The sequence below is a fragment of the Gymnogyps californianus genome, chromosome 7 (genome assembly GCF_018139145.2).
Source record: "Gymnogyps californianus isolate 813 chromosome 7, ASM1813914v2, whole genome shotgun sequence".
In the NCBI taxonomy this organism is placed as follows: Eukaryota; Metazoa; Chordata; class Aves; order Accipitriformes; family Cathartidae; genus Gymnogyps; species Gymnogyps californianus.
The window spans coordinates 9,501,574-9,527,129 of NC_059477.1; the positions used below are offsets into that span (position 1 = coordinate 9,501,574).

Below are 25,556 nucleotides of genomic sequence, written 5' to 3' on the forward strand. Positions count from 1 at the left end.
TCTTTGTTTATATAGACATAAATATGTGTAGTGGCTATATTCAGGTCAGCTGTACCCTGTTGAGTATGTGGTTTGCAATTGAGTAAAGTGTGATACTAGAGGTCTGAGGTGATTTTTTGCTCTGGTACAAACCCATTTCTGAACTTGCTTTTATTTTGTTACATCTGCAGTAATCACCAGCAACTGACTTTGTTATGCTTAGCTTATGAAGGCAATTGTTAAAACCTTTAAATCTTTTTGTTATGTTCTTTAAAATGAGACTTAGTAATAATATGCTTTTGGTATTTTGGTTGTTCTTGTTAATAGTCCTAGTATGTTGAAGAATAGATGAAGCATTTAACACTCTACTTGCCACAGCTGGCAAACAGGAAATTTCAAAGCTCTTCATCTGTGTTTTTCCCAGGCATTCTGTTGGCGATACCAAAGTTCCATTTTGTCTTCAGTCCTGTGTAAAGCCTTTGAAATACGCTATTGCTGTTAATGATCTTGGCACAGAGTATGTGCACAGATATGTTGGTAAAGAGCCTAGTGGATTAAGATTCAACAAATTGTTCCTGAATGAAGATGGTAAGAGATATATAATACTTAATAATGCAAACACTCAATTTTAGAAAACTATAAAACAAGCTACACAGTTTTTTGAGTCATTTCATTTTACTGTATCCTCTTAAGTCTTATTATTAGACAGCGTCCCAAAATATTTTGCCATCAGCAAGGTAGGCTTATCCTTTGTCGCTCGCTCTTGCCTAATTTAGCATGCTAGTAAAAGTTGCTTTATTACTTCTGTTCTATTTTCTAGTTATCCAGCTGTAGAAAAAAACAAAGAATTTTGATAATGCAGGTATTTGAAATGTATATTCATTCGGCTGAGTTGGTAGCAAGTGTTCCTTAATCATGCCTTCTGTAAAACGATGATGAAAGAATCAAAGATGTTAAATTGATTTTAAGAAACATGTATATCACTTCCCTTCTCAGCCCTCTGAGAAGCAAGTGCTCGTTCCAAAGGCCAGGGCTGGCTAGTTTCCAGAAGGCGAAATTGAACACATCTTCCCACAGATTGTTCTAAACTGAATTTGGCTGCTGATTCAAAACAATGTTTTTTTGGTTGTGGTGGTGTTTTTTTTTTTTTTTCCTGTGGCAGGAGTGCTTTAGCAAGAATTTCTCATACAGTACTTATCTAGATTATTTCTTTCTCATACTGTATTAATTCTCAAGCATGAAAACGTTATTTTTAAAAACATTATGTTAAAAATCCGAGAAGGATGACTTATGTAGCCTTAGAGGAAATACTGGATGTTATCTCTGAAACACAAATGTTTCTTCTAGCAGATCTTTCTCAGTAAGAGAACAGACAATGTCTCTGTTGCCATGGTATTGCAATTAATATTTAATTAACAGCATAAGGCTTGGATGATATTTTTGTCAAGGACTCACAAAATTGAGTTCTGACTTAGATATCTATATTATTAATGCTACATAATTATATTTAGTGCATACCTTAAAATCATTTTTCCAAACTTACAGATAAAACAGATCTTGACAATTTATTTCTTCTTTTCTATTAAGTGGTAATGAAATACCAACATGCGTATATATCTCCAAGAGGGAATTAAGCATTTTGTCAAGCTTTGCTGTCTTGTTTTTGCTTTCCTAGTTTTTCCAAATACAATGTCGTACAGTGTGAAGAAGACTGCCTTTCATGTCCTAAGAAAGCTTTCATATAAAAAAAAAAAAGTTTTGATGGTGCTGAAAATTGCCCATTTTTTACTTTGAATCAATATAGGTGTTCTGTTTTTTTTTTATTTTTAATGAAATGATAGGAAGTATAGTAATTATTTTCTTCTTTTTAGTGCTACTTTTAAAATTGAACTATGAGAGAAGATGAACTGTTAGGCTGTGGTCTTACATTGCTGTTAGACTTTAAGAGTGTTTATAAGACTGTTATGCAATAAGAGAATTGGGATTATTGAAAATTTGACCAGTGTGCATGAAATTAATAGAGAAGACTAATTCACATGATAGAAATTAAGATTTCTAAGTATGTGCTTGTGTGGCTGATATAACTGACATGAGAAAAATGTGTTAGAACTAACCTGAACAGCCTCTTATCTATACAGTCCTTAAACGAAAGACTAAAACAGAAGGTAGAAGTCTAATAAATAGGAGCATTTCTGTTATAGGGAGAGAAAGGGAAGCTGAGTTTCTGCAAGTGAAGGAAGAGGAGGGAAGAAGGGATTACACTTGTAGATTTAAATTTACGTATGAAGTTTGGATATGCAGAGTATTTGGCAGTTCGAACATGCATAACTACTTTGAAGATCAGATTTGAAAATAAAAAATATATATAATACAGATACTTGATCTATTTGCTTTCTAATTATTCTGATATAGTTGAATTTCATATTTGTAATCAGGATTTTTTGAAGTGATATGCTGGTATTTGAAAACTGGTTAGACATGCATCTGAAGCTATCTTTTATACTTAGTACATTAAAGATTCCTAAAACAGGATGTTCTTCCATTTCTTTGTTTAGCGGTATTGAGATTCAAGCTGGAAAGAATGGAGAATATTACAAGAAAATTTTAAATCATAGCTAAAAATGCCAATTTACAACAAAAAAGTGTTACTAAGAATCATGTATGTTTTGAGTAAGATCTGTGCTGTGCAGTGGAAATTTGGAAACTTCTTCAGCCTTGTGAATATTCAGTTTTAAGGGAACATATGGCCCATTGAACAATTCAGATTATTCTAGTTGATTGAAGTAGATCAGGAATTTTACATAGTAAAATGTGTCTGAAATAGGCATGATTAGGAATAATTTTCCTGGTTATGGTCATCGAGCAGTTTGCAGGTTTTTTCATGCCTATTGAGTTCATGATGCAACGTCTGACAATACCTGTATATATGTACAGTTAGTATCTCTTATCCATACATGTGACCTTCTCTTGATGATGATTATTTGTAGAATTAGTCCAGTAATACAATTGTTTGTGGAACTTAGTCCAGTAGTAAGTGTTGCATGGTAATTGAATGAGAGATTGCCAGGAAATTGTTTATTCTGCTGAAGGATTTTGTTAACCAATGATGGAATTCTTTCTTTAAGTTTTTGTGTTGGACACACACATTTTGATGTCATTTCGGAAAGAACTTGCCATGATGAACTGTTCTGTGTATTAAAATGCCTGTGTTGTTTGTGTGGCAACCTCTGCTTTCTGTGCTCGAAGACTGCAAGCCAGTCGTACAAGAAAGGCCTAGGGCCAGTGATATACAAAAAGGTCAGAAGAACTGGCAGAGGAAAAGCACTGTCATTTGAGCTTATTAGGGGAAAGGTCTAGTTCGTGTATGGCATAATTGCATGGCAGGTTGCTAGAGCAATCGAGCTAATTGTCAAGCAGTTTTGAGGTATTAAAAAATACATAGTTTTCACCATTCAATAGTGATGTCCAGTGGAGAGATTTTTAGGTAACTAAAATTATACTTTCTTTTATTTTGAATTTAGATATACCTGTTAAATATATTGCAGTTCTCTATGTAAAAGGCTGTTCTAGACAAGTATCTCCTTCCCACAGGAAAAACAGAGCGCTGTATCGGTGAAGAATATATTTACTATTCAGAGGCTGTTAGGTGGGTTGTTTATGCAAAAGACAAATTGTTGAATCAATGCTAGACTTAATTAGGGCACCCCAGTTAAAGTAGAAGGATTATTATGACTTGTGTTTTTCATTAAGGATAAAAACATGAATTCACTGCAAAGTATGAGATGATACAGCAATATAAGAGACTTGCAGAGAAGCTGTGTAAAAGATTATTTTTTTCAGTCTGAACAGATCATTGCCTTTATTATTTGATTGTATATAAAGAGTGTATGTCTGTGGTTTTGTTTTTAGTGATGTCACTTAGCTTTGCAGAGTTTGATACCTCTTTCTAAAGATTAATAGATGAATTTGTTCACCTCTTTGGCAAACAGTTGCAGTTATAGTATCAATCTTCATTCCTTGACATTGTACAATATGGAATCCCCTTGGTGATGGCACCCACTGTGAGGTAAATCAGTAGTTGCTGCTGCTTTAGAAAGAGACTATGTATGACTTTCTTTAAAAATTAATGTAGCATCAGAACCTATACATCCCTAAGAGGTGAAAAAATACCTGGGAATGGAAGTATTATTGATGGGAGTGGAAGACATCTCTTCTTTGAAATTAGCAGGAATCTTTCAGAATGTAAGATTTTGTTTAGGCATCCTGGCCCTTAAAAAAGGCCAGTATGTCTTAAGTCTGTGGAGAGGTTCTTCATTGTAGAATAGAATGGAATACTTCAGTTGGAAGAGACCTACAACAATCATGTAGTCCAACTACCTGAACACTTCAGGCAGCTGACCAAAGTTAAAGCATGTTATTGAGGGCATTGTCCAAGTGCCTCTTAAACACTGACAGGCTTGGGGCATCAACCACCTCTCGAGGAAGCCTGTAGCTATTGTGGCAAAACAGGAGGGTTATCTGTCAGTTAGAGAGATCTGTGTATGGGAAGTGTTTGGATAGTATTATCTGGTGCTATGCAGATAATAGTGAAAACTGCTTTCCTGGGACCTGGATACCCTGACAGGGTTTATTCTGCTTAGAAGAGACAGCAGTGGATTAATGGAAGGTGTCCTACTCAGCTCTGTGATGTGCTGGTGTTAGGCAGCAGTAGGAGAGACCCTCAAAGAAGAGATTTTGTTACTGTGTGGTAAGCCAGACTGCTGTACCTCCCCTTAGCTGTTAAGGGTCCCACAATGATTGTTCCTTGCTGACTCGTCAAGAGGGGAACAAAACAAAACTTCATTTCAGAAGCACATTCAGGAAAGTCCATGTTTCATTTCGTCAGGAGGTTCTTGCCATTCTTCCTGTGAGGGCAGCACATGGAGGAGTCTTGGTTGTAAAGTGGCCAGAACGGGTACATGTAGTTTGAGATGTTAAGCAGTGAGAGACAGGAATCTCCAGAGTAGAGGAAAAGGTAACCAAGAATGCCTTGTGACATTGAAGGTAAGTGGTGACATCTTTAAGGAAATGAGATGCGGTAGAGTTTCTGAGTGTATATTCTGCGTGTGGACTTAGCACATTGATAAGCTTTTGAGTTGCTGAATGCTAAATAAACATTATACATCCTTTTTATTCAAATATACATGTGATGTGGGGTTTGGGAATTTTTTTTTTGCTTTACACTGTGTGGCAGAATGAAACCATAGAGATGTGCAGAAGAATCAAGAGCAAAACTTTTTTATAAAAATACTTTTAGAATGGGCTGTATATGATTAAGTTGTTAACGTGTTGTCGTGGTTTAACCCCAGTCAGCAGCTAAGTACCACGCAGCCGCTTCCCCCTCTCCCCTCCCAGTGGGGTGAGGAGGAGGAAAGAGGGGGAAAAAAGTAAAACTCGTGGGTTGAGATAAGAACAGTTTAATAACTAAAGTAAAATATAATACTAACAATAATAATAATAATGAAATATAATAATAATAGTAATGAAAAGGAATATAACAAAAAAAAGGAAGGGGGGGGAGAAAAAAAAACCAACCCAGTGATGCACAATGCAATTGCTCACCACCCGCTGACCGATGCCAGAGCCGCAATCCGCGCCTCCTGGCCAACTCCCCCCCGTTTATATACTGGGCATGATGTTCCATGGTATGGAATACCCCTTTGGCTAGTTCAGGTCAGCTGCCCCGGCTGTGCTCCCTCCCAGCTTCTTGCACACCTGCTTGCTGGCAGAGCATGGGAGACTGGAAAATCCTTGGCTTAAGATAAGCGCTCCTTAGCAACAACTAAAACATCAGTGTGCTATCAGCATTATTCTCACACTAAATCCAAAACCCAGCACTGCACCAGCTACTAAGAAGAGAGTTAACTCTGTCCCAGCCGAAACCAGGACACGTGTTTATGGACTGGAATGATACCTGATATTGACGAGGGGAAGCTGTAAAAAAGAGAAGCATAGCTGGAGCAAGAAACGGAGATGACAGTGTGGTCTGATTATGCATGAGGCCAGTGCTGTGTTGGACTGTGTGTCCGGAGTTAGGATCCCCAGTTCAAGGAGAATATTGAAAAACTAGAGAGGGCTCCAGTGGAGGGCTGCCAAAGTGCTCTGGGGTCCAGGGCACATAACTCCCAAGGAGCAGTTGAAAGGGTAGGTTAGGGGCTCCCCTGGGAGCCACTTAAAACTCTTGAAGAGCAATTGCAAAGATGGAGATTTGTGTAACTCTTCTTGGTAGTGGCAGACGATATAACAAGGGCCAGTGGCCCCACACTGTGGCTTGGTGCAGGTTGGATGTTAGGGTAGACGTCCTCTAGGAGGAACAGGATTGCTAGAGAGGTAGAGGATTTGCCATGTTTGGAGGTTTTCAAGACTCGGCTAGATAAAGGCATGACTGACCTGATGTAACCTTGGCAATAGCCTTGCTTTGAGTGGGAGGGTGGAGGAGATGACCTCCAGACATCCCTTCTGACCAGCAGTCTGTGATTAGTTGTTTAACTTGTAAGATCTTTGACTGGTGTTCAGGTTTTTGGTCACTAAGGAGAGACAGATTTAGGATGCTGTGGAAATGCCACATCAGAATCTGGTTTTAATCAAAAGTCAAATATATTTGACCCAAGTTGCTTGCGTTATTAACACGAGTAGAACAGCACGTTCGATATAGGTGGATCTTAAGTACAATCAGATGAAATCAGAACAATTTGTGAGTCTGTTTCAGAGACACACGGAATGGCACAACTTTAAAAATAGTACATAGACATTAAGTTTGTATTTTAGGGGAGCTTCACTTTTTTGGACAGAAGGTATTGGTCTTGCCTTTTCACTAATAGAATAACTTGATTTTTTTTTTTTGAAGTTCCTTTTAATATTGACTTTCTGAAAAATACTAAAAGGAACTTGAGAAGATTAGGTTTTGGAGATTCTGATAGTCATAGATGGCTAAGTGCCATTGACCATGACCAGTGTAATTTTCATGGGAAAATATGTGTGTGTGTATACTGTGAATATCAGACTAATCTCCAGAAAGCAATCATCTCAAGTTTCTTTTAGTATGCGTATTATATATAAAAATAGTGGACACTTTGTGTGTTTAAGTGAATATTCTTTCAAATTTGAAGATAAACAAAGTAACAGCAAATAAAAAGAAGAATTCAAACCTGTCACAATATTAATGTATTGAAAATTGGTTGAGGTTTTCAGATATCAGAACCCTCAAAAATCAACATCCTAGCTAAAAAGCACAGCAAAAATGTTAGTTAAAAAAAAAAAGATAATTGTAGGAGGTAGATGTTGATGAATGAAAACTTGTATTTGGGAGAAGTAAGACAGCTGATAAGGAAGGCTTTTTGGAAAAGGAAGAAGAAAGAAAAAAAAAAAGTGATTCATTCACATGAGCAGCCAAGAATGACTGGGAATGCAAAAATACTGTTAATATATGGAGATTAGTGATAAAAAGAAAAACTTAGGTGTAGCAGGTGTATGCAAGTCAACTATAAAGTTAAATTCTAGTGAGGATCAGTAAATTATTTGTATTTTAGAAGCTGCCAATAGAAACCTCTGAGTCTTAAAAAGAGTCAGAATTTTGTATTCATGTACAGCAATAAGGAAATTCAAGAACTGGAATTATTTTTTTAATTTTTTTTTTTTAAAGGACCTGTTTGAACACTTTTAAAATCACTGAGACTTGGTAACTTGGAGGAAAAATTGGAAAGTCCTTTTGGGGTTGTTCCACTTGCAAATGTTGCATTGATCAAATATTGGAACACTGGAGAGGATTCAAAATTTTCAAGAAAAGAAATGATGCCAAACCGATTAATTTACTGGACTGTTAAGTAGCATTAGGCTAAGTGTGTTCTAAGCTGTAAAATACTTTGCTCAGAATTACAAAAAAATATATATAATGTTGAATTACAGATTACAGTTTTTAATTTAGGATTATGTTCCATAATCATAGCTTTAAGTCACACATTCATATTTATCACTTTTCACTTAAACACTTGACTGGTTTTGTTTGACAAATGTGTCTTGGGATATATTTGTAATTGAAAACTTTATTTCACAGACAGGCCTCATAACCCTATGGTGAATGCTGGAGCAATTGTGATCACGTCTTTAATCAAGGTAAAAAGTTCATTTTTAGTGTCTCTCAGAGTATTTTAACAGAATGTAGAAAAAGTATCTTGTACAGATTCTGAACTGTTTTTATGTGTGCAATATCTGATGGCAGTTTACTCATTAGCAGGTAGACAAGCTCTGATGTTTTGGAAATAGTAACACTTCCAAACAAATGCAGTATTAGACTAGCAGTTTTTAAAAAGTAACAGTGCAGCTGAAAGACTCTCTTTTTCCTTACCGTTTTTAGTTTCGTTTCCTTCTTTAACTGCACAACACTTTATATTCTCTTGAGAGAATTGCCTCATGCTTGTTAAATGCTAAGAGTATGTCCTCAGGAATATACTTTGTAGCACTCAGAAATATGTTTCTGAATGTCTAATGCTCTTATATAGCATTAAGTTACAAGAGTATTTCTTGCTGTGCAGAAGAAATGGAAGATACTATAATTTGTACAAGAGCAATGCAGCTATATTCGCACGTCAGTCTTAATACTGAATTTGTCCGCTATTAACATACTGTACAACTAAATTATGTTTAACTTCTGTTGGGATGTTAAATGTGCTTTCTTAAATAAATGTGTTTGGAAAGTTACCCATATTTCGCTGAGTAAACCATAGCTGAATAATGACTTAATATCTTTAGTCCATGATCTTGAGACTTGTTTTATTTTTCCTTAGAATAGCTGGATATATCTCTTGAAGTTATAAATGCTAATGTAATGCTAATGTTTGCCAGATACTTTACTTGTATTTTTCTGCCTTTTTTTGGTAGACACTGCTACAAAAAACTTTTTTTTTTTTTTCCCCCCTTCCCCCCCCTAAGGGTACCTGCTTAGAATTGTGGGGAACATGTCAGTCCCTTGGAGTTTTGAAGTAGAAAACTTAATACTGTTACTTCAGAGGTCTAAAAATCTTGTTTACAGCCTTTTTCTTGGTTATGTTTCAAAGTCCGTTAGCTACAGTGTGTTTCCTACCTCCTATTTCCAAATTGTTGATTTTAAAATTACTTAGATCATGATTTTCTGTTATTTTATATTTAAAGAAGGTGTAAGAACTCCTGCTTAAAGACATTTATCTTTAATAGCTGTAGGTGAAAGAAAATGGCCTTAAGTATGACAGGTAAATTTATTCACATTTAATATTTTTTAAAGGTTGACTGAGCATTGAAATTCACTTGGATAATAGTGAATTTTAAAATCTGACTTAACACATTTGTCTGAAATGTCAAAATGTTAGTCCTACTACAACATGCCCTACGGGTCATAAGGCAAAACACAAGCATGTGCCTCTTGCAGAAGGCACGTAGTTCTTGATAAATGGTGTACTTCTGAATAGACAACATGGATTTGTTTACTGCATGCAATTGTGATATTTGTTAGAAGGTTGGGGGATTGTTTTTGCTGGGTGGTTTTTTTAATTTTTTTTTTTTTACTGTAATGTTCTTCTGAAGAGTGTTGCATTGCACTAACATTTTTGCATGTGGTAACTGCACGTCTATGGACGCATATCTTACTTATCACACGCCATTATTTGTTTTCAGTGTGATTAAAATGTAGATTATTTTATGTACTGCTTCCACTAAGATACCATTTATCATTTGAATAACTAACCAAACTAAACATATTCTGAAGAAAATTACATAGAGGGTCACAGGTACAAAGTTACTTAATAGTTGTATTTTTTGTGAAATAACTTCTTTACAATCTGCAACTTAACAGTATTCCTACTAACTATTCAGTGATTTAAATAATTCACATTTATATTTGATCTAATCTAAGACTTAATTTTTTTCTGGAAAAGGTGGCTTCATTAACCCATGTTTTGCCCTCAGTTCCTCTGCATTCATTCTGTTTATTTAAGGTGTTACTTGCGTATCTTGAAGACTGAGTATGGCTCCTAGAGTCCAAGAAAATGAAGGGATTATTACACATGGTCGAATTCACCATGTATGACAGATTTATCTAATGATAGCATGTTGATAGCTATGGAGAGATTGTTGCTGTATTTCAGCGTTAAGAATGCTTTGACCTCCTTTGATATTCATTATTTTATCTCTCTCTGAGAAATTGATATAAGAAGTCTTTCAAAATTTACATACATTGTACTGAATTTAGCAGCTGTTAGTTTGCATGATCTTGCACACAACTGCCCTTAGAATCTGACACAAATTACGGTTACTTGTGGATAAGAGATGATGCTTGGAGTAATCTTTTTGTCAGAATATGTAATATGTTAACATTTTAGGGAAAAAAGGGTTCTTAGCATCACATAACCAGTTTTGACTGCCTTAAGAATTTGGTATACGCACCTTGGAACAGAGCATAGACCTAAACTGTAATGTTATGTTTAGTCCTTGCTATTCGTAATAATAAATAATAAAGCGTATGTGCATGTTAAGTTGTACATTTGTTTGGCTTACTTAGGCATGACTGTGTCGTATTTTTACCAGCTGAAATGATTCTCCTACTGTCACGTGCTTGGAACTAAGATGTATTTATGTTTTGGTGCCTTAACTCATGGCTCTGTTCTAACTGTACTTGCATTACACTTCACAGACTGTTCCAGCAATTTAAAGCATATATCTACAATAAAAATGCTTTAGTAAAAGGACATCCTGTGGGCCAGTTTTAATGAAATAAAACTTTCAAAAAACCCTAAGGACCTTTTCCCTTGTTTGTAATTGTACAGCCATTTACCTTTATTACTAGTTATATAAATTACATAGTTATAACAATTTTCAAATAATTCTTATCAAAAGAAAATTGTAGCGGCAATTGCAGGAGTTTGTGGTAAAGTGGTATTAGATAAAATGGTAAATTCTTCCACGTCTCCAAGGAAATACAGGTGCTTGAAAGGAGGAGATTCAGCTCCTGTACAGATTTAGTACAGATTCAGTGCTCTGTAACCACGCAGCTTTTTGTACATGACATTGACTGGGAAAAGTCTTTATTACCTGTAGTATGGATAGATTTTAATGCTTTGATCTGTTGTTTTTTCTTAAACCTTAAACTCAATTCTCAAAGCTTGTCAACTCCAGGATTATCAGTGGTTGCATCAGCAATTGCCCACTTCCACATATCTTTACTGACTGGGGAGGGTAGCGCGTTAGAGGTGCAAATGAGATGAAGAGGAAGGGTTCAGAGCGAAATATGTAGAAGGTGGTAGATGGCTGTGGAAGGAATCACCAGAGGACAAGGGATTAATCTTAAGTAATTTTTATTGTATGCGTCAAGATTCCATCGGTAGATAAAAGCTTTCCTAGTATAACAGCAAAGGTTTAGGCAAATACAGTGTATATAAATCCTCTAGGTGCTGACAACCACGTGCAGAATCTTACACAGAGAGTGACGATAGCCTTGAATGCTCGGTGAAGGGAGGTATTCTATGGTGATGAATTAATGTGGGGAAACATTTAGACATGTTGGAGGGGCATAGCAATATTCATAGTCCTTGCAAAAAATTTGGTGTACAAGAAAATGAAAATGCTGATCTTACTGACCCTGAAAAAACTTAATTCAATGAAAGCTTTTCTTTTTTGTATAAAACATAAAGAGGCGTATCCGATATACTTAAGAGCTTTCTAAATATGCTGATGTCATAAAATAAATGAGGCAAAGAGTGATGGAAAAACCTGTCCAGCTGTGCCAAGTGTCTGTTTGCTGTCAGGATACAGTTATTAGGAAACCTATACAGTTATGGTCTAGTACTTGAGGGGTGGGAAAATGCATGGTTAATTGGGTTTATTTGACAATATAGTTACAATAAATAGTACGATTTAGCGTAATTGCTCTATGCTGCCCACTCCAGTTATCCTTCCTGATAGGCTGATGTGTAAAAGTACGTACATACCACTTTAAAACATGTGTTGGCATTGTGATCTTCTCTGCCAGATACTTGTCTTTATTTTGGTGAAGTTTCCTCTCTTCCTGGGTTATTAATTTTCTTGTAGTAACTAATTTTGGATAGAACGTATGTTCATGTTATTCTGCACTTGCTTTTTATTATAACTCAAATATATTGGATGTTATTTGACACAGAATATGTAGTAGTGATATTTGAAATGACATGTATTCAGTGGTCACATATGCAAGTATTTAATACTTGAAGGACACAAAAGTAATTCTTACATGTATTTGAAATAGTAATAGTATTGGTCTTAGTGGGTCAAATTCTGTCTGTGACAGTGTGCTCTCAAGTATTTCAGAGCTGAAAATGGCACGCTAAGCAGTCAAGACACCAGTTCTCACAGAACAGGCCCAGATTAACAAATAAAATTAAAAACATGTGTAAGTACAGAAAACTAAAATAAAGACATTAATAGTTAAGTTAATGTAAAATGCACAAATGTAAAAAAAATGTTTTCTTGCACTCTGACATACTGTTATGATTTTTTTTTTTCCCCCTGGATGCTTTCATCACAGTATAGTGTTAGGTTATAAATTTGGCTTAAAAAAATCGCAGAAATTAATTTTTAAATAATCTTCTGTTATTAGAAGATTATAAACTTCTCATGATCCAGATGTTTTTATTAGCTTGGCTTAGATTCAAAATTGAAAAATTATTTTAACAAGAGACACATGGTAAGAGCTTATGTGGTCTAATTGTATAAACACTGAATGTTGATCAATGAAAAGTGGCTAATATTAACTACTTATCTAATAAATATTGCCTAATTTTGTTGTTGCAAGCTCTGGTAAGTATCCATGGGTCTCTTCTTTCCTGTGTACACGTAGGCATGGAACCTATGCAACTACTTATATTTTTCTAGTAGAAATACAGATAATGAAAGTACCTTGTTTTTTGTTTTTAAAAAAAAAAAAAAGGGAAGATCACTAAAACCTGACACAGTCAAAAAATTCAAATTTACGATTGACAGCCATAGTGTCCATTGTGGTTTTAAGTGTTTACAAAATTGTATTGAGCTGTCTTCTGCAAGTTTGAATTTTCTGCCTATCAAACTGCTTCAATCTTAACATTTTCAGTTTCATTTTGTATTCATTTAGAAGTGTTTTTTCATATGTATATACACACAAGCATGTATACAGTAAGTGTGTATATGAACATATGTTCCAGTAAATGTACTGTTTGTGGAGTTAGTGCATGGAACGTTTCCTTTGGTGTTCTAGACAGATGAATTGCATCGAAACTTAAATAAAAATGCTTTTTAAGAAATATTGTTGCAGTGCCCCCAACCTGATAGGCTTACACAATCAAGCTAAAAATAAGAAGCACTTGTGCAAGAACGGAAGTTTTCTTGTCTCTTATATTTGTTTAAATTATTATGGAAAAATTGCTCAGTATTCTGAATGTTAGGTTTTTATATTTGCAATTGAATTTTAATCCTAGAATGTGTGTTGCCTCTGTGTCTCTTCAGCTTTCTAGGAGGAGCAGCATACGTCTGTCAGCTGCTGAAAGAGGGAAACTAATATGTTGGGCTTTTTAGTCATCATGTGTATGAAAGCAAAGTTTTCTGTTTTAGTTATCCCTACTGAGGTCTTGGTCATATGATTATGTAGGCAAATATTTTAGGTATACGAGCAGTCTAATTTCAGTAACAATGCTTTTGTGTTTGATTTAAAGTACCTATACAAGTGTGTGGAACATCAAGGACTAAAAATGCATCATCTGAGTTAGTATACAGAAGATTTTCTTCCCAAAATATGAGATTAGATGTAAATTTTAAAAAGAAACCTTTTTTATAACAAGTTGATGTGGAAGAAGTTTGCATTGAGTCTTTTGCCCACCGATTTTCTAAGCTGCTAGTAAAGCCAGGTTTTTGTTGGACTAGGAATTTTTTTTCAACTGGACAAAAAAAAAGAGTGAAGTATTATGTATTTATATTTTTGCAGAAAGCATGATCCCTTTCTCCCTCTTTCTTTTTTTAACAAAACAACTTGTTTCAATTTATTATACATGTCTAACCATACAATTATCAATGCAGCATCCCATAACTAATGCTGACCCACTTTCCCAGAAAAAGATGTTCATTGTGCATTTGAAAGGTTGAAAAGGTTTTTGTGGTTTAAATGTTGTTACATATTTTACAGCATTAGGATCTATGGAATATTTTGACAACTGCAACAGTTCAATGAAGTTGGTAATTTCTTCTTTTAATTATTTTTCATTGAACAGATTTGGAGTTAAATTTTTAAGACTTGTGTTCTGGTATATTATACAGGAACATTTTGATGAAATGTATCATGAATTTTTTTATCTTATTGCAAATTAGCTAGAGATTATTGCCTTTAAGAGTAAGGTTATTAGCCTTTAAGCATAAGGTAACCACTGGCGCGTAATTTTGACAAAACAGCGTGGTGTTCCTTTCAGCTAGTGATCGTATATGTATGACTGCACATCCTCTTGTAGATGAGCTGATGCAAGGGCTTCAAAGATTATCTGCAACACCCTAATCCACATACAGAGTAGGAAATGAGGCTGGCTTTACGCATTTCATTAAGTAAAATACTGGTTGATATAAAGCTTCAGTTTTTTCCACTTCCTTCCCTGTTCCCATACTAAACACAGTGCAAGTAGTGTCTTGAATTGTTTGAGATATGTTAAACAGAGTTTTGTTATCTAAATAGAGTATCTTTGATACTAAAATTATTTATAAAAACATCTTCTCTAGATACATTGTTTCCACTTGTGTATGTGATGCCATTGTTTTTTAAACTGCCTCAAAAAATTCTACTTGGCTACTTCAAAAAATTAAAAAATCCCCCCAGTAGACCATGCGATATTTTTTACCTCCCACCCCTCTTTCAATGTCTTGCTCTAGGAATTTGTGAAAGGTCGCCTGTCAGAGACCTGTAAAGAATTAATACATCTTTAACTGGCAGCTATTAAATTTGAGAATATTCTTAAACGGGGGGGCGGGGGGCAGAAGCCCCCAAATAACACCCCTTGTCCTCCCCAAAAAACCAAACCAACCAACCCTAAGAATTAAGTTTCACTAGCATCCTTATTAAGTTGGATTTAGATTTTTCCTTACACTGTTAGCACAATGATGTACTCTCTGATGTGAAATTCTATTTTTCTGTTTAATATTTAATAGGTAGGACATGAATCAGATATTAATCAAATCAGATATTTTTGATTAAATGCAATTATTTTCATAGCAAGGGGTAACACTTTATTTTAAGTCTTCAATCTAAATTCTTAGTATGGGCGCTAGCTGTGGAAATATTTTAACTTCAGTAGCCTGAACTTTCCTACGCTCAGCTCTGTTGGTAATATAAGAATACCTTTGAGTTACTAATCTATAAAAAGTTAGTGTTTTCATTATAATTATCCTGATTGTAGTTACTTTTGTATTTTTTGCTTTAACTACTACATTTACTTACGCTAAACACGTAAAGTTGAATAGAGAGCACTTAAAATAAAGCATACCTTTTTCAGTTTAAATTCATTTCCAACATACAGGTGTTTGATAAGACTTTTACAGGATTATTTAATTTAAATAATAATTAAAGATTTACTTATCTAACACTTTAATTTTTTCATTAATATATGAAATGATTGTAGTACCTTATTCTTAATTAGCCTCATACCTTAGTTATATGCATTAAAAATCCTAATACTGTTAAGTGAACTAAGTTCTTTCTTATGTTAACAATTTTTGTAAATTATTTTTTCTTTTCTTGCAGCAAGGAGCAAATAATGCAGAAAAATTTGACTACGTAAGTTAATGTTATAACATTCCTTTTTTAACTAAATTCAGTGGTAAAAGTCTCAAGATGGCAAGGGAATTGCAAGTGAAATTTGAGTAATTTCAAATGTTTTGTCTTTTTATCTGTACTTGGTTGTTTAAACATTTAGTGATTTGGATTGCATTGGTAAAATTGTGTTACAAGATTTAGGGTAAGGCTGGATTGAAAGTTCATCAGTTACAGCTTTTTAATGTCTGAAAATGTTAGCATGCTTTTCCCCCCCTCCTCTCTGTCTCTAACAGGTGATGCAATTCATGAATAAAATGGCTGGTAATGAGTATGTTGGATTCAGTAATGCTACGTAAGTATTCTTTTATTTAGTTAATGAAGTTAGGTGGAAGATGCCTCAACTGATAGTTGGCATATTGAGCTTATGGCAAAGTTTAGTTATTTTCATTGAAACCATCATTTCATCCCTAATATTAGAGGGTGTCTTTGGCTTAAAATTTACAAGAACTAAAGTTGTGCATGTCTCTGACATCAGTGTGGCTAAACCTCACATAAAAGTGTTGGTTAACAAAAGTCTTTCAAATTTCATTATTCTGTCTTGGTGCTCTGTTGGTGCTATGGCAGAGGGCTGTAAGTGCAACTCTTATCTTCCTGGCATTCATGTTAAAAATTAAACTCTGCACATTGATGGTGGCGTATCAAATGTTTAGAAAGCATACTTTATACGATTGGGACTCTTTATGCTTTTTTATTTTGCATACTTAAATTCTTTTCTAAAACAGTTCCCCTCATTAACTCAATGTACAGCATTCCAAAATTCTTGAGACCTTTTTGAGGCAGCACTGGGAAAATCATAAAGATTCCATATAGCAGAGTTGCTTTCAGGTTGCTAGTTGGCATGCATGGGTAGAGAAGCAGAATGAGCTAACTAGAGTTTTTCCTGAGCTTTGTTAACGTAAAAGTCTTTACCGTGGAAGGAACGAGACAGGAGAGAATTACCTACCCTTGTATCATACAGATTCCTCCTTTAGGTTTCATCCTTAACTTAATCATCAGGATGAACAGTGCAGCCATCAGTCTGGTCGTTACCTGACCTGCAACTTGATCCTCAGGCTGCTCTCTAGTTTGGTCGGTGTTGTCAGGGAATGACCCTTTCACTGTGGCTGGTTGTGGGATATTTCATTCCACTATGGCCTTTTTAGAAACGCTTCCAAGAGTAGGACCTTACACTTTCTTGCATTATGTCCAAGTCAGCTTATGTATGTGTAGGTAACCGGTACTGTGTATATTCGGATGTCAAAGCTAATTCACTCCAACTGGGTGTACTGGGATGAGCTTCTATGGCAACCTCTGTCCTGTTAGTAGAATGTTTGTGTTCAGAAGTAATGTATCCTTTACATGCAGTTTTATTGAATTACGTTATGCGTCTCTGAAGTTCAGCATTTTTTTGAAAGTTTGACGTGTTGGTGTGTGGTTTGGTTTTTTTTTTTAATTTATTTATTTATTTTAAGGTTCCAGTCCGAAAGAGAGAGTGGAGATAGAAACTTTGCGATCGGCTATTACTTGAAAGAAAAAAAGGTTGATCTCTTTTGTTTGTTGTATTTTGAAGACTGTTTGGTGGGGTTTTTTCAGTCTGTGAAGATTTTAAATTTATTTAATGTACAGTATGACATAAACTATTCTAATACTGTGTAAGTGTTCATACTGTTACTCAAAATGCTGTCATTTAGAAAGTGTGATACTTATGCCATTCTAATAGAACACCTGTAATCTTTTTTCTGTATCATAGCCATGATAATTTGTTTTATTTATCATAAAATGCATAATCTGTGCTGTACAGATGACTTTATAAAACTCCTGGATGCATTTTGCAGTTTGCTGACTTAAAGGTGTTGAAAGCTGTACTGAAAAATATTTTAATACCCAGCTTATTCACTTCACTGCACTGTGTTATTTTTAAGTCTGATGTGATTTAATATTTCTACTTGTTACATTTAAGTAAATATTTAATTTAAAATCTGCCTAATGCTTAATATGCTGACAAGAATATAGCTTAATTCATGTCTCTCTAAAAGCGATATTTAAAAAAAAAAAAATTTTACCTAAAGACTCTCTTTATTTTTCTTAGTGCTTTCCTGAAGGCACGGATATGGTTGCTATACTAGACTTCTATTTTCAGGTAACTGACTTCAAAATTGAGACTCATTATAGACTTAGAATTACTATTGTAAGCAGTAGAAGCTGATTTGTTCATAGATATGAAGGCTTTAATGGCTCATAGTTAAACTTGTCAGCTTCTGTTAAACTCTGGAAATGAATGATGTACATTTGATGTATCCAGATTTGCTTTTGTTTAGGTGATGTACTTAGGTGCCTTTATTGCTAATGCAAACTAGCAATAGTCTTTGAAACACTAGTAGTTAGAAGCTTAAAATGTCTTGTATTACTTCAGTGAGTTTTGACAAAATATTTCTGCTTCTTTTGGTTGCTGCTCTTTATTGTACTGTGAAGTACTTTTAAACTCCATATGTAACTAAAATAGTATATGCATGCTGTATTGTAAGCTCAAGGGTAGTGTTATAAATGAAATATGAATATCTCCTTTTTGTTTGATTCGGTGCTTATGAGTAAAACAAAGAATCTAGTCACATATATTCTCCCCTCCTCCATTTTTTTTTTTCTTTTTCACTTTCAGCAAGTTTTGCAACTGTCACAAAATGAGAACTTGGCAAGTGTGAGGTATTTCCGCAGTAAGGGTTTCCTGATGTTAAAACATTCGCAACTCAGCTCTGCTGCATATAGTTCTCAAGAGGCAGTTCAAGTTGTGTTACTGATTCAGTCCATCTGGGATAGTTTAAAAAAAAAATCCAAAGTTTACTTCTCAAAATGAATCTGTTTTTGATTCATGAGACTTGCTCTTACTTATGCAAATTATAAATAATATTTTTTTAAAGACAAATTTTATCTGAGTTTTTTTTGTATTGGGATGCACCTGCTCTAATCTTTAGATCGAATGACTGTTTATGAAGTAAGGTATATGTGATTAGCCTTAGTTGACCTCTTGTTGAGTTGGAAACTAGGTACAAGCTAATAGTCTACTCTGAACTTCTGTTATTACAGAAAAAACCTGATAATTTATTTGAATTTACTGTTTAAACATGCTTTTTAAATGCTTCCTATCCCACTGCCTCAAGTCCTGATATGCTTCTGAGTGCAAAGCTATTCATAAGTTAAGAAATGCCAAAACTAACTTTTCTGATGTATTTTAATTTGGCCTCATTTTCGTGCATTATGATCTCTAATTTCATGACTATGTGTCATTCTTTTTTTTTTTTTTCCCCCCCTTGCAAAATCCCCTTTTCACTCCGTACTCAGAAAAAGGGCAGCTCATACACGAGCGGCAATTCTGTTTTCTTTTCTTCTCACTGTACAACACTTAATTTTCAACACTCAGATTCTACTTAAAAGGCTAGTTATTTCTTTTCTTTGGGTTTTCTGAAATGCTCCTTCCTCCCTTTTGTAATTGGGAACTTTCTGAACAGGAATAAGCTTATTTTCCTATTATCTCTCTAAAGTGAGGATGGATTAATCTCATTTTAGAGAACCAAGGTACAAAATGCAGGTGCTTAAACTGAGAACCTAGAAACACTTTTTTCAAAGTAGGTGATATTATGTAATACTTCATATGTTTAAAACACAGTTGCCATTTTAGATGCGTCTCTGACAATCTCTTGATTTGCAACTCCAGTTGATTGGACTAGGATGTATTGAGTTTGGCACCCGGAAAATAAGAATTCCAGGTAGTAACTACTCATGCAAACTTGGCTTAGGTAACTTCATGAAGTATCATGTAATGACTGTTTGGCAAAAGCAAGAATACAAGCACTAGTTTGTTTACTTTTCAGAGTAGCATTTCAGCTTCAGGTTGAAACCAGCTTATCTTTTGGTTTCTGCAGAAATGAGGCAGCATCAGGTGATGGCATCATATCACATTTCCTGATGTGTCACCAAAGTATGTATAGTCTGTACTGAAGCAGGGATCCTGGGAGAAACTATCATGTGGTCGTATCATTAATATATCATAAAGTATATATGAGAGAAAGGTGAAATAAGGCTGCATCAGCAGGAAGTGCTGGCGTTAAGACTTGCATGTGCTAGAGTTTGTAGCGTTAAAATGTACTTTTAATAATGTGTGGGGTCTTCTAAGGCTTAAAAAAACCCCCCACACAAAACAAACTCAAATTGAAAAAAACAGTCATTCTGTGGCTTTGCCATTTAAGCAGATGCAAAAATACTGAGATTGTTTTCCAGACCTCTTCCTCTCAAAGGAACATAAGGGGGGTGGGGGGAGGAGTCAAGCAGAGACACTAACCCATGAAAAATACTGTCCCAAACTATTAAGAGGGCTTACAAACACTGTCGCTGGGATCTTTATAGTAGGAAGATTCAGACCATATTAATTGATGCTACTAGCGTCATCTGTAATGGATGTATGCTACAGGTTATTTTATGAGATGTTATTTCTATAGAGACATATTGTTGATCCTACTATAATTGGCCTTACTGTGCTAGAAGTATCAGTTCTTATAATCTCTATTTCTTTTTCATAAGCTTTGCTCAATAGAAGTAACATGTGAATCAGCAAGTGTGATGGCAGCAACTCTGGCTAATGGTGGCTTTTGCCCAATCACTGGTGAAAGAGTACTGAGTCCTGAAGCAGTCCGGAATACCTTGAGTTTAATGCATTCCTGTGGCATGTATGACTTTTCAGGGCAGTTTGCCTTCCATGTAAGTAGTTTTCAGATATTAATTATAGCTGACCAGGAAGATTAATCTGTGCTATTGTTTTCCATGTTCCAGGGCTTGCTTGCTTGCTTCTGGGGGAGAAGAGAAGGGTGTTACATGAATTGTTTAGAAATTGAACACAGCATGTGGGAAAATCTCACCTAGGATTCATGGCACTACTAGTACAACATACCTTACAGCACTTACTATTCTCTGCCACTTCACGTTTGGGAATCATTTTCGTGTTGAAACATAAATACTGTCCCTTAAGAAAGGCTGCTCATGAGAGAAACAGGTCATGTTGCAGATGTAACTGGAAACAGCATAACAGAAGAAATCCTGCTATATGAGAGTAAAGGATAGCAGAAAGCCTTTGCAGACAGTAGCTTTTTCTTCACTAACTCAGGCTCATGAATTGTCCTCATGTGTTGTAAAAGTGGCTGTCATACACAGCATATGTACCATGCTTCTATTTTCCAGCAGTATGTTTCTTACATGTGAGTATTTCAAGATGTACTGCATCTTATTTGTGTTTTCAGCATTTTGTTTTGAGCATTTTTAGTTTTTCCTTATTGCATACACGTAAAGTTGATTATGATACTTTGCATGACCTAAACGTTATTGCTTACAGAGCTATGAGGATATGTGCTGTGTTAGTTCCTGTTGGAAAAAAGCAATACCTTTATCCAGATTGTAAATACGTACAGACTCTTGTGTTTTCTTGGGTTTTTGTTTTTTACCTTTTCTGGTCAAGATTTTTTTTATGTATATAGCTTTGTACTACTACCTTGTTGCAAACTGTTCATGACAGATACACTTGTGTGCTACTGCTTAGTCATAATTGCTTTTTTATAACAGATTTAAATTATCTTTTCCACTGTATTACTGACTCTCTGTGTTACTGACAGCAAATAACTTTATGATCGCGTACCTTGGATTGCCACAAACTGTGCTTCAGGTTATTGTCTGTCTAAAAAGAGAGAAGTAATAATGCTTTCCCAGCTTACAGTGCTTTCCAGATCTACATTTTATAAATGCTGCATAATAATCTTCAGTAAAATGCTAATGCATTGTGTTACAATAGTGAAGAATGTTTGCGGAGGACAGTAATTCTCTAATTATTCTATAGGTTGGTCTTCCTGCAAAATCTGGAGTTGCTGGTGGGATTCTTCTGGTTGTTCCTAATGTCATGGGCTTGATGTGCTGGTCGCCTCCTTTGGACAAGATGGGCAACAGCGTTAAAGGAATTCACTTTTGTCATGTAAGCACCATTGCCTTTAGTGGGGTTTTTTTATTTTTTTGGTTTTTTTTTTCTTTTGCAGTTGATGTTTACTGAGCTTCAGTTAGTATAGCTGAGATCTAAGTGAATTAAATAGTGATTCATTACTCTTCCATACATAGCAAGTTTCACCTGATCCAAGGGTGAAAGTCCAAGAAGAGACACTTGCATTTTAGTAATAAATAACACTTTAATGCAGTGAGCATTAAGAAAATATGATGCCAGAAACTTATTGTGGAAAACTTAGTGTGGAGAAATTTATTGTGGAAAAGCTTTGAAAAGGAACGCTTCATGAAGTAGTGAAAGAGCTGGTCTCTTGTATACTGCGTTAGAAGCTGTAGAGCTCTATTTATAGACTTCTTTTCCTCTCCAGTCATAAACTAAACAATTTTCAAAACATTGGAAATGCAATTCTTATTTCATTACAATAAAAGAAAGAGATTCTAATGAAATATTACTGTTCGGATGTATTTTTTTAAACCAATTTTGTAAATAAGCTGACATAAAACATGTCGTTATCGATCAGACCCAGTTGTTGGGCAGGCTCTTCCTAGCTTTGTTTCTTGCTTTCGAAAGGGCTATTGATAGCAGCATTAGAAGCGGGAGAGATTTTGTAGAGTACTTTGTAATGATTAATAAAGATGTTTTGTAGAAGAGGAGAATGTAAAAAAAGTCTTCCTTTTTTGTTTTCTCCCTAAAACTACCTTGTAATACCGATTAATTATAAATGGGAGGAAAAAAGTCTCAAAAAAGAGACTAGAAGGCTCTCTAGAGCTTCATAGGAAATGTAAGATTATTGGTAATGCTTTGGAAGTTGAAGGCATAACTAGGCTCTTCTTTCTTCCCCCCCTTTTTTAAAAGTAGTGATGACAGTTAAGCTGCAGTGATACTAGTGTGGATGGACTTCAGTTCCTAGGGTGAATGCTTGTATGACTAGTCTTCGCTTAGCTTATCGACAACAGCATGGGATTTACAGTATGGAAGGGTTTAGTTCCTGTTGATGAGCAGCAGTTAAAACTTCTCATACTTCTATTTATCTAACATCTGTACAGCTGCAAATTAAGAGTACTAAGAAGTTACTAATTCTAGTTGAAATACTTTAAAGTTTCATATAAAATAGTCTTGGTAATTTAAATATAAAATCATAGAACAACAGGTAGGTGAAGGATTACTGCATTTATTCTGTGTTATGAGACCTAAAACCTGATAGATGATCATGGCATACAAGTAACATGAATGTTACATTCACTTTTAAAAATACAACAGCATAGCAAAGTTCTGTAATTATAACCTTTCATGTTGTAATTCAAACTGAATTAAAATCCATTATGTCACACCTTTTCTTGTTTCATCCTTTTGATTGAAGTTTTGTGTGCTAGACTAGCCCAGACTATTCTTCCTGTTCCTGAAGTGTTTCATACAGCTGGAGTAGAAATATATTAAATAGATATTTTGCAAATTGCTACTTGTTTTGTACTTCTTTAAAAAGGAGTTCAAAGGTGTTATTAGAACTTAATCATATCATTGTATTATGTTCAAAGGGCCTTACAGACATTGGTATTGATTTCTTAAATAAGCTTCTCTTATTACTGGTTTAAGTTACTAGGATATGATGTAAAACATAAGTGGTAGTATTATTATAATCTCATATGCATTTGATTATCATATGTGAATAATAATGTATGTTCTCTACATATTTGCAGGATCTGGTTTCTTTGTGCAATTTCCATAACTACGATAATTTGAGACACTTTGCAAAAAAGCTTGATCCTCGCAGAGAAGGTGGTGATCAGCGGGTAAGTTAATATGTGTGTTTAGTGAGTATTGCTTGTAGACATCAGAAGAATATGGAAAGTTCTTCTCTAAATGCAAAACTGCTCAATGACATGTATTGCATCAAAGCTTTCAGATCAACTAGTTAGTTTACGTTATTAGTGGACACTTACTTGTGTGGACCACACTATCACAGGGTTTTGTATAGTAGAATTTCATACTAGATTTGTAACTCCATTTCATGCAGTTCATCTCCCTTGCTAGACTAAGTGTATGGTGTCTGATAAAAGTTGCAGAGTTTTACTGTACTGGTTGCCTTTATTAAAGATTTGGCCAGCTGGTGGACTTAGCCTTTCTGTTCTGTGCTGCAGTGCATGAGATGTATGTTTAGCATTTTTTCACAGTGGTATCTCTGAGACCATATGACTTGCTAAGAGTTGCACAGGCAGTGAATTCAGGCCTTATAGTGCTGTAGACAAGTGCCTGTTACTAAGGAAGCAGTATAAGCAATCTGTGGGAATGAACTGAATCCACTCCAGCTACATGTGCAAAAGATAAAAGTGCGAGGGTGCTTGAGATAAGGAAAACCTCTTTGCTTTTATTATCATTAATGTTTTAACTAAGGCATGAAGATTTCAATAGGAGAAGGTACAGTAGAATGATTTTTAAAGTGCTTCTATTTGCATGTATACGTCTAAAAAAATACCCAATTTGGAATTTCAATTTTTTGTAACTGGAAAAGAGAAAATGACAGTTTATGTGAAGAGGTGAAAAACTTGAGTCTGTTAGCATTGACTGCAGGTAGGGATTTTTTTCCTTCAAATACACTAATAAATAATGTATGTTGCTTGAACAACTAGCATTCCTTTGGACCAATGGACTATGAGAATCTCCAGCAAGAACTTGCTTTAAAAGAAACAGTATGGAAAAAAGTGTCACCTGAATCAAACGAGGACATCTCCAGAACCGTAGTGTATAGAATGGAAGGTCGGGGAGAGCAAAACTAAACGAATGGGTTCTAGTTTCATTAAATTCTTCATTTTAAAAACCCTCAAGCATCTCTAGATTTAACTTTGATTTGAATATTGTTTGCCTGGTGTTTCATTTATATATATTTTGTGTAAATTCTGTATGCTATACCAAAAAGACTGTCAAAGTTGGGGGGGGGGGGGGGAGGCACATGCAAACAACAAAACTCAAAACTGTTAACTGACTTTTGTAGTTACTTAAAACACATTTACTTTAAAAAAAAGAAAAAGGTAAATCTGAATGTTTTCAAAGATATACCACTTCTGTGTATATCTTTATTTTTGGTTTTGTCTGAGAATTTTAAGTAAAACTCACTTTAGAGCTCAGCAAGAACTTAGGATGTGTCCTCTGATCAGGGTCAGCATGTAAAGATAGAAGAATTTTAATTAAAATATAAAGTAAAATAGTGTCAGCAAAATAAGGCAAATTCATGAATCTCTAAATAATTGTATATTAAGTGGAGATAGGTTCTGAGTCATGTTATTACCATATCCTTTTTTTTAATATGAGCTTTCAAATTGCTTTGAACAGAAATGGATCCTTTGGATATGCCATGCTAGTGAAGATTACATATATATATTTTTTTTTTTTTTATCAGACCTTTAATTACTAATGCTAACATTTAAATAAACAGAGCAAAAATGGCTGGGGAGGACTGGGAGAAGGGGGGGGAGAAACCCTGCCTTGTTTGCAAGTTAACTAATGCGGCAGAAAGATTTCTTACCAGACTATTTTGAGTGTCTTGCTAGCTGCTTGTACTGCCAGCTGGTAGTTATGACTCAGAAGTCTGCCTTACTAATAATGCTGTGCTCCACCCTAGAGAGGAATGTAAGCAATCTTGGGTTTTGAGTGGTAACCAACTTGAGTAGTGAGCAGGAAATATATTCAGAGTAAAGCAGATGGGTAGAT

General features: G+C 35.0%; 1 protein-coding gene across 1 annotated transcript in view; it reads left to right on the forward strand.

Annotated features, from left to right (window-relative positions):
• GLS (glutaminase) overlaps positions 1–24,765 on the forward strand; it is a 42,757-nt gene extending 17,992 nt beyond the window's left edge. Inside the window, exons 6-15 of the mRNA XM_050899468.1 lie at positions 404–567; positions 8,072–8,130; positions 15,770–15,802; positions 16,075–16,133; positions 17,293–17,359; positions 17,910–17,960; positions 20,393–20,569; positions 21,696–21,827; positions 23,549–23,641; positions 24,479–24,765. Of these exons, the coding sequence (XP_050755425.1) occupies positions 404–567; positions 8,072–8,130; positions 15,770–15,802; positions 16,075–16,133; positions 17,293–17,359; positions 17,910–17,960; positions 20,393–20,569; positions 21,696–21,827; positions 23,549–23,641; positions 24,479–24,625 (982 nt within the window). The 3' untranslated portion in view covers positions 24,626–24,765. The remainder of the gene's footprint in view (positions 1–403; positions 568–8,071; positions 8,131–15,769; positions 15,803–16,074; positions 16,134–17,292; positions 17,360–17,909; positions 17,961–20,392; positions 20,570–21,695; positions 21,828–23,548; positions 23,642–24,478) is intronic.
• The last annotated feature ends 791 nt before the right edge of the window (positions 24,766–25,556 follow it).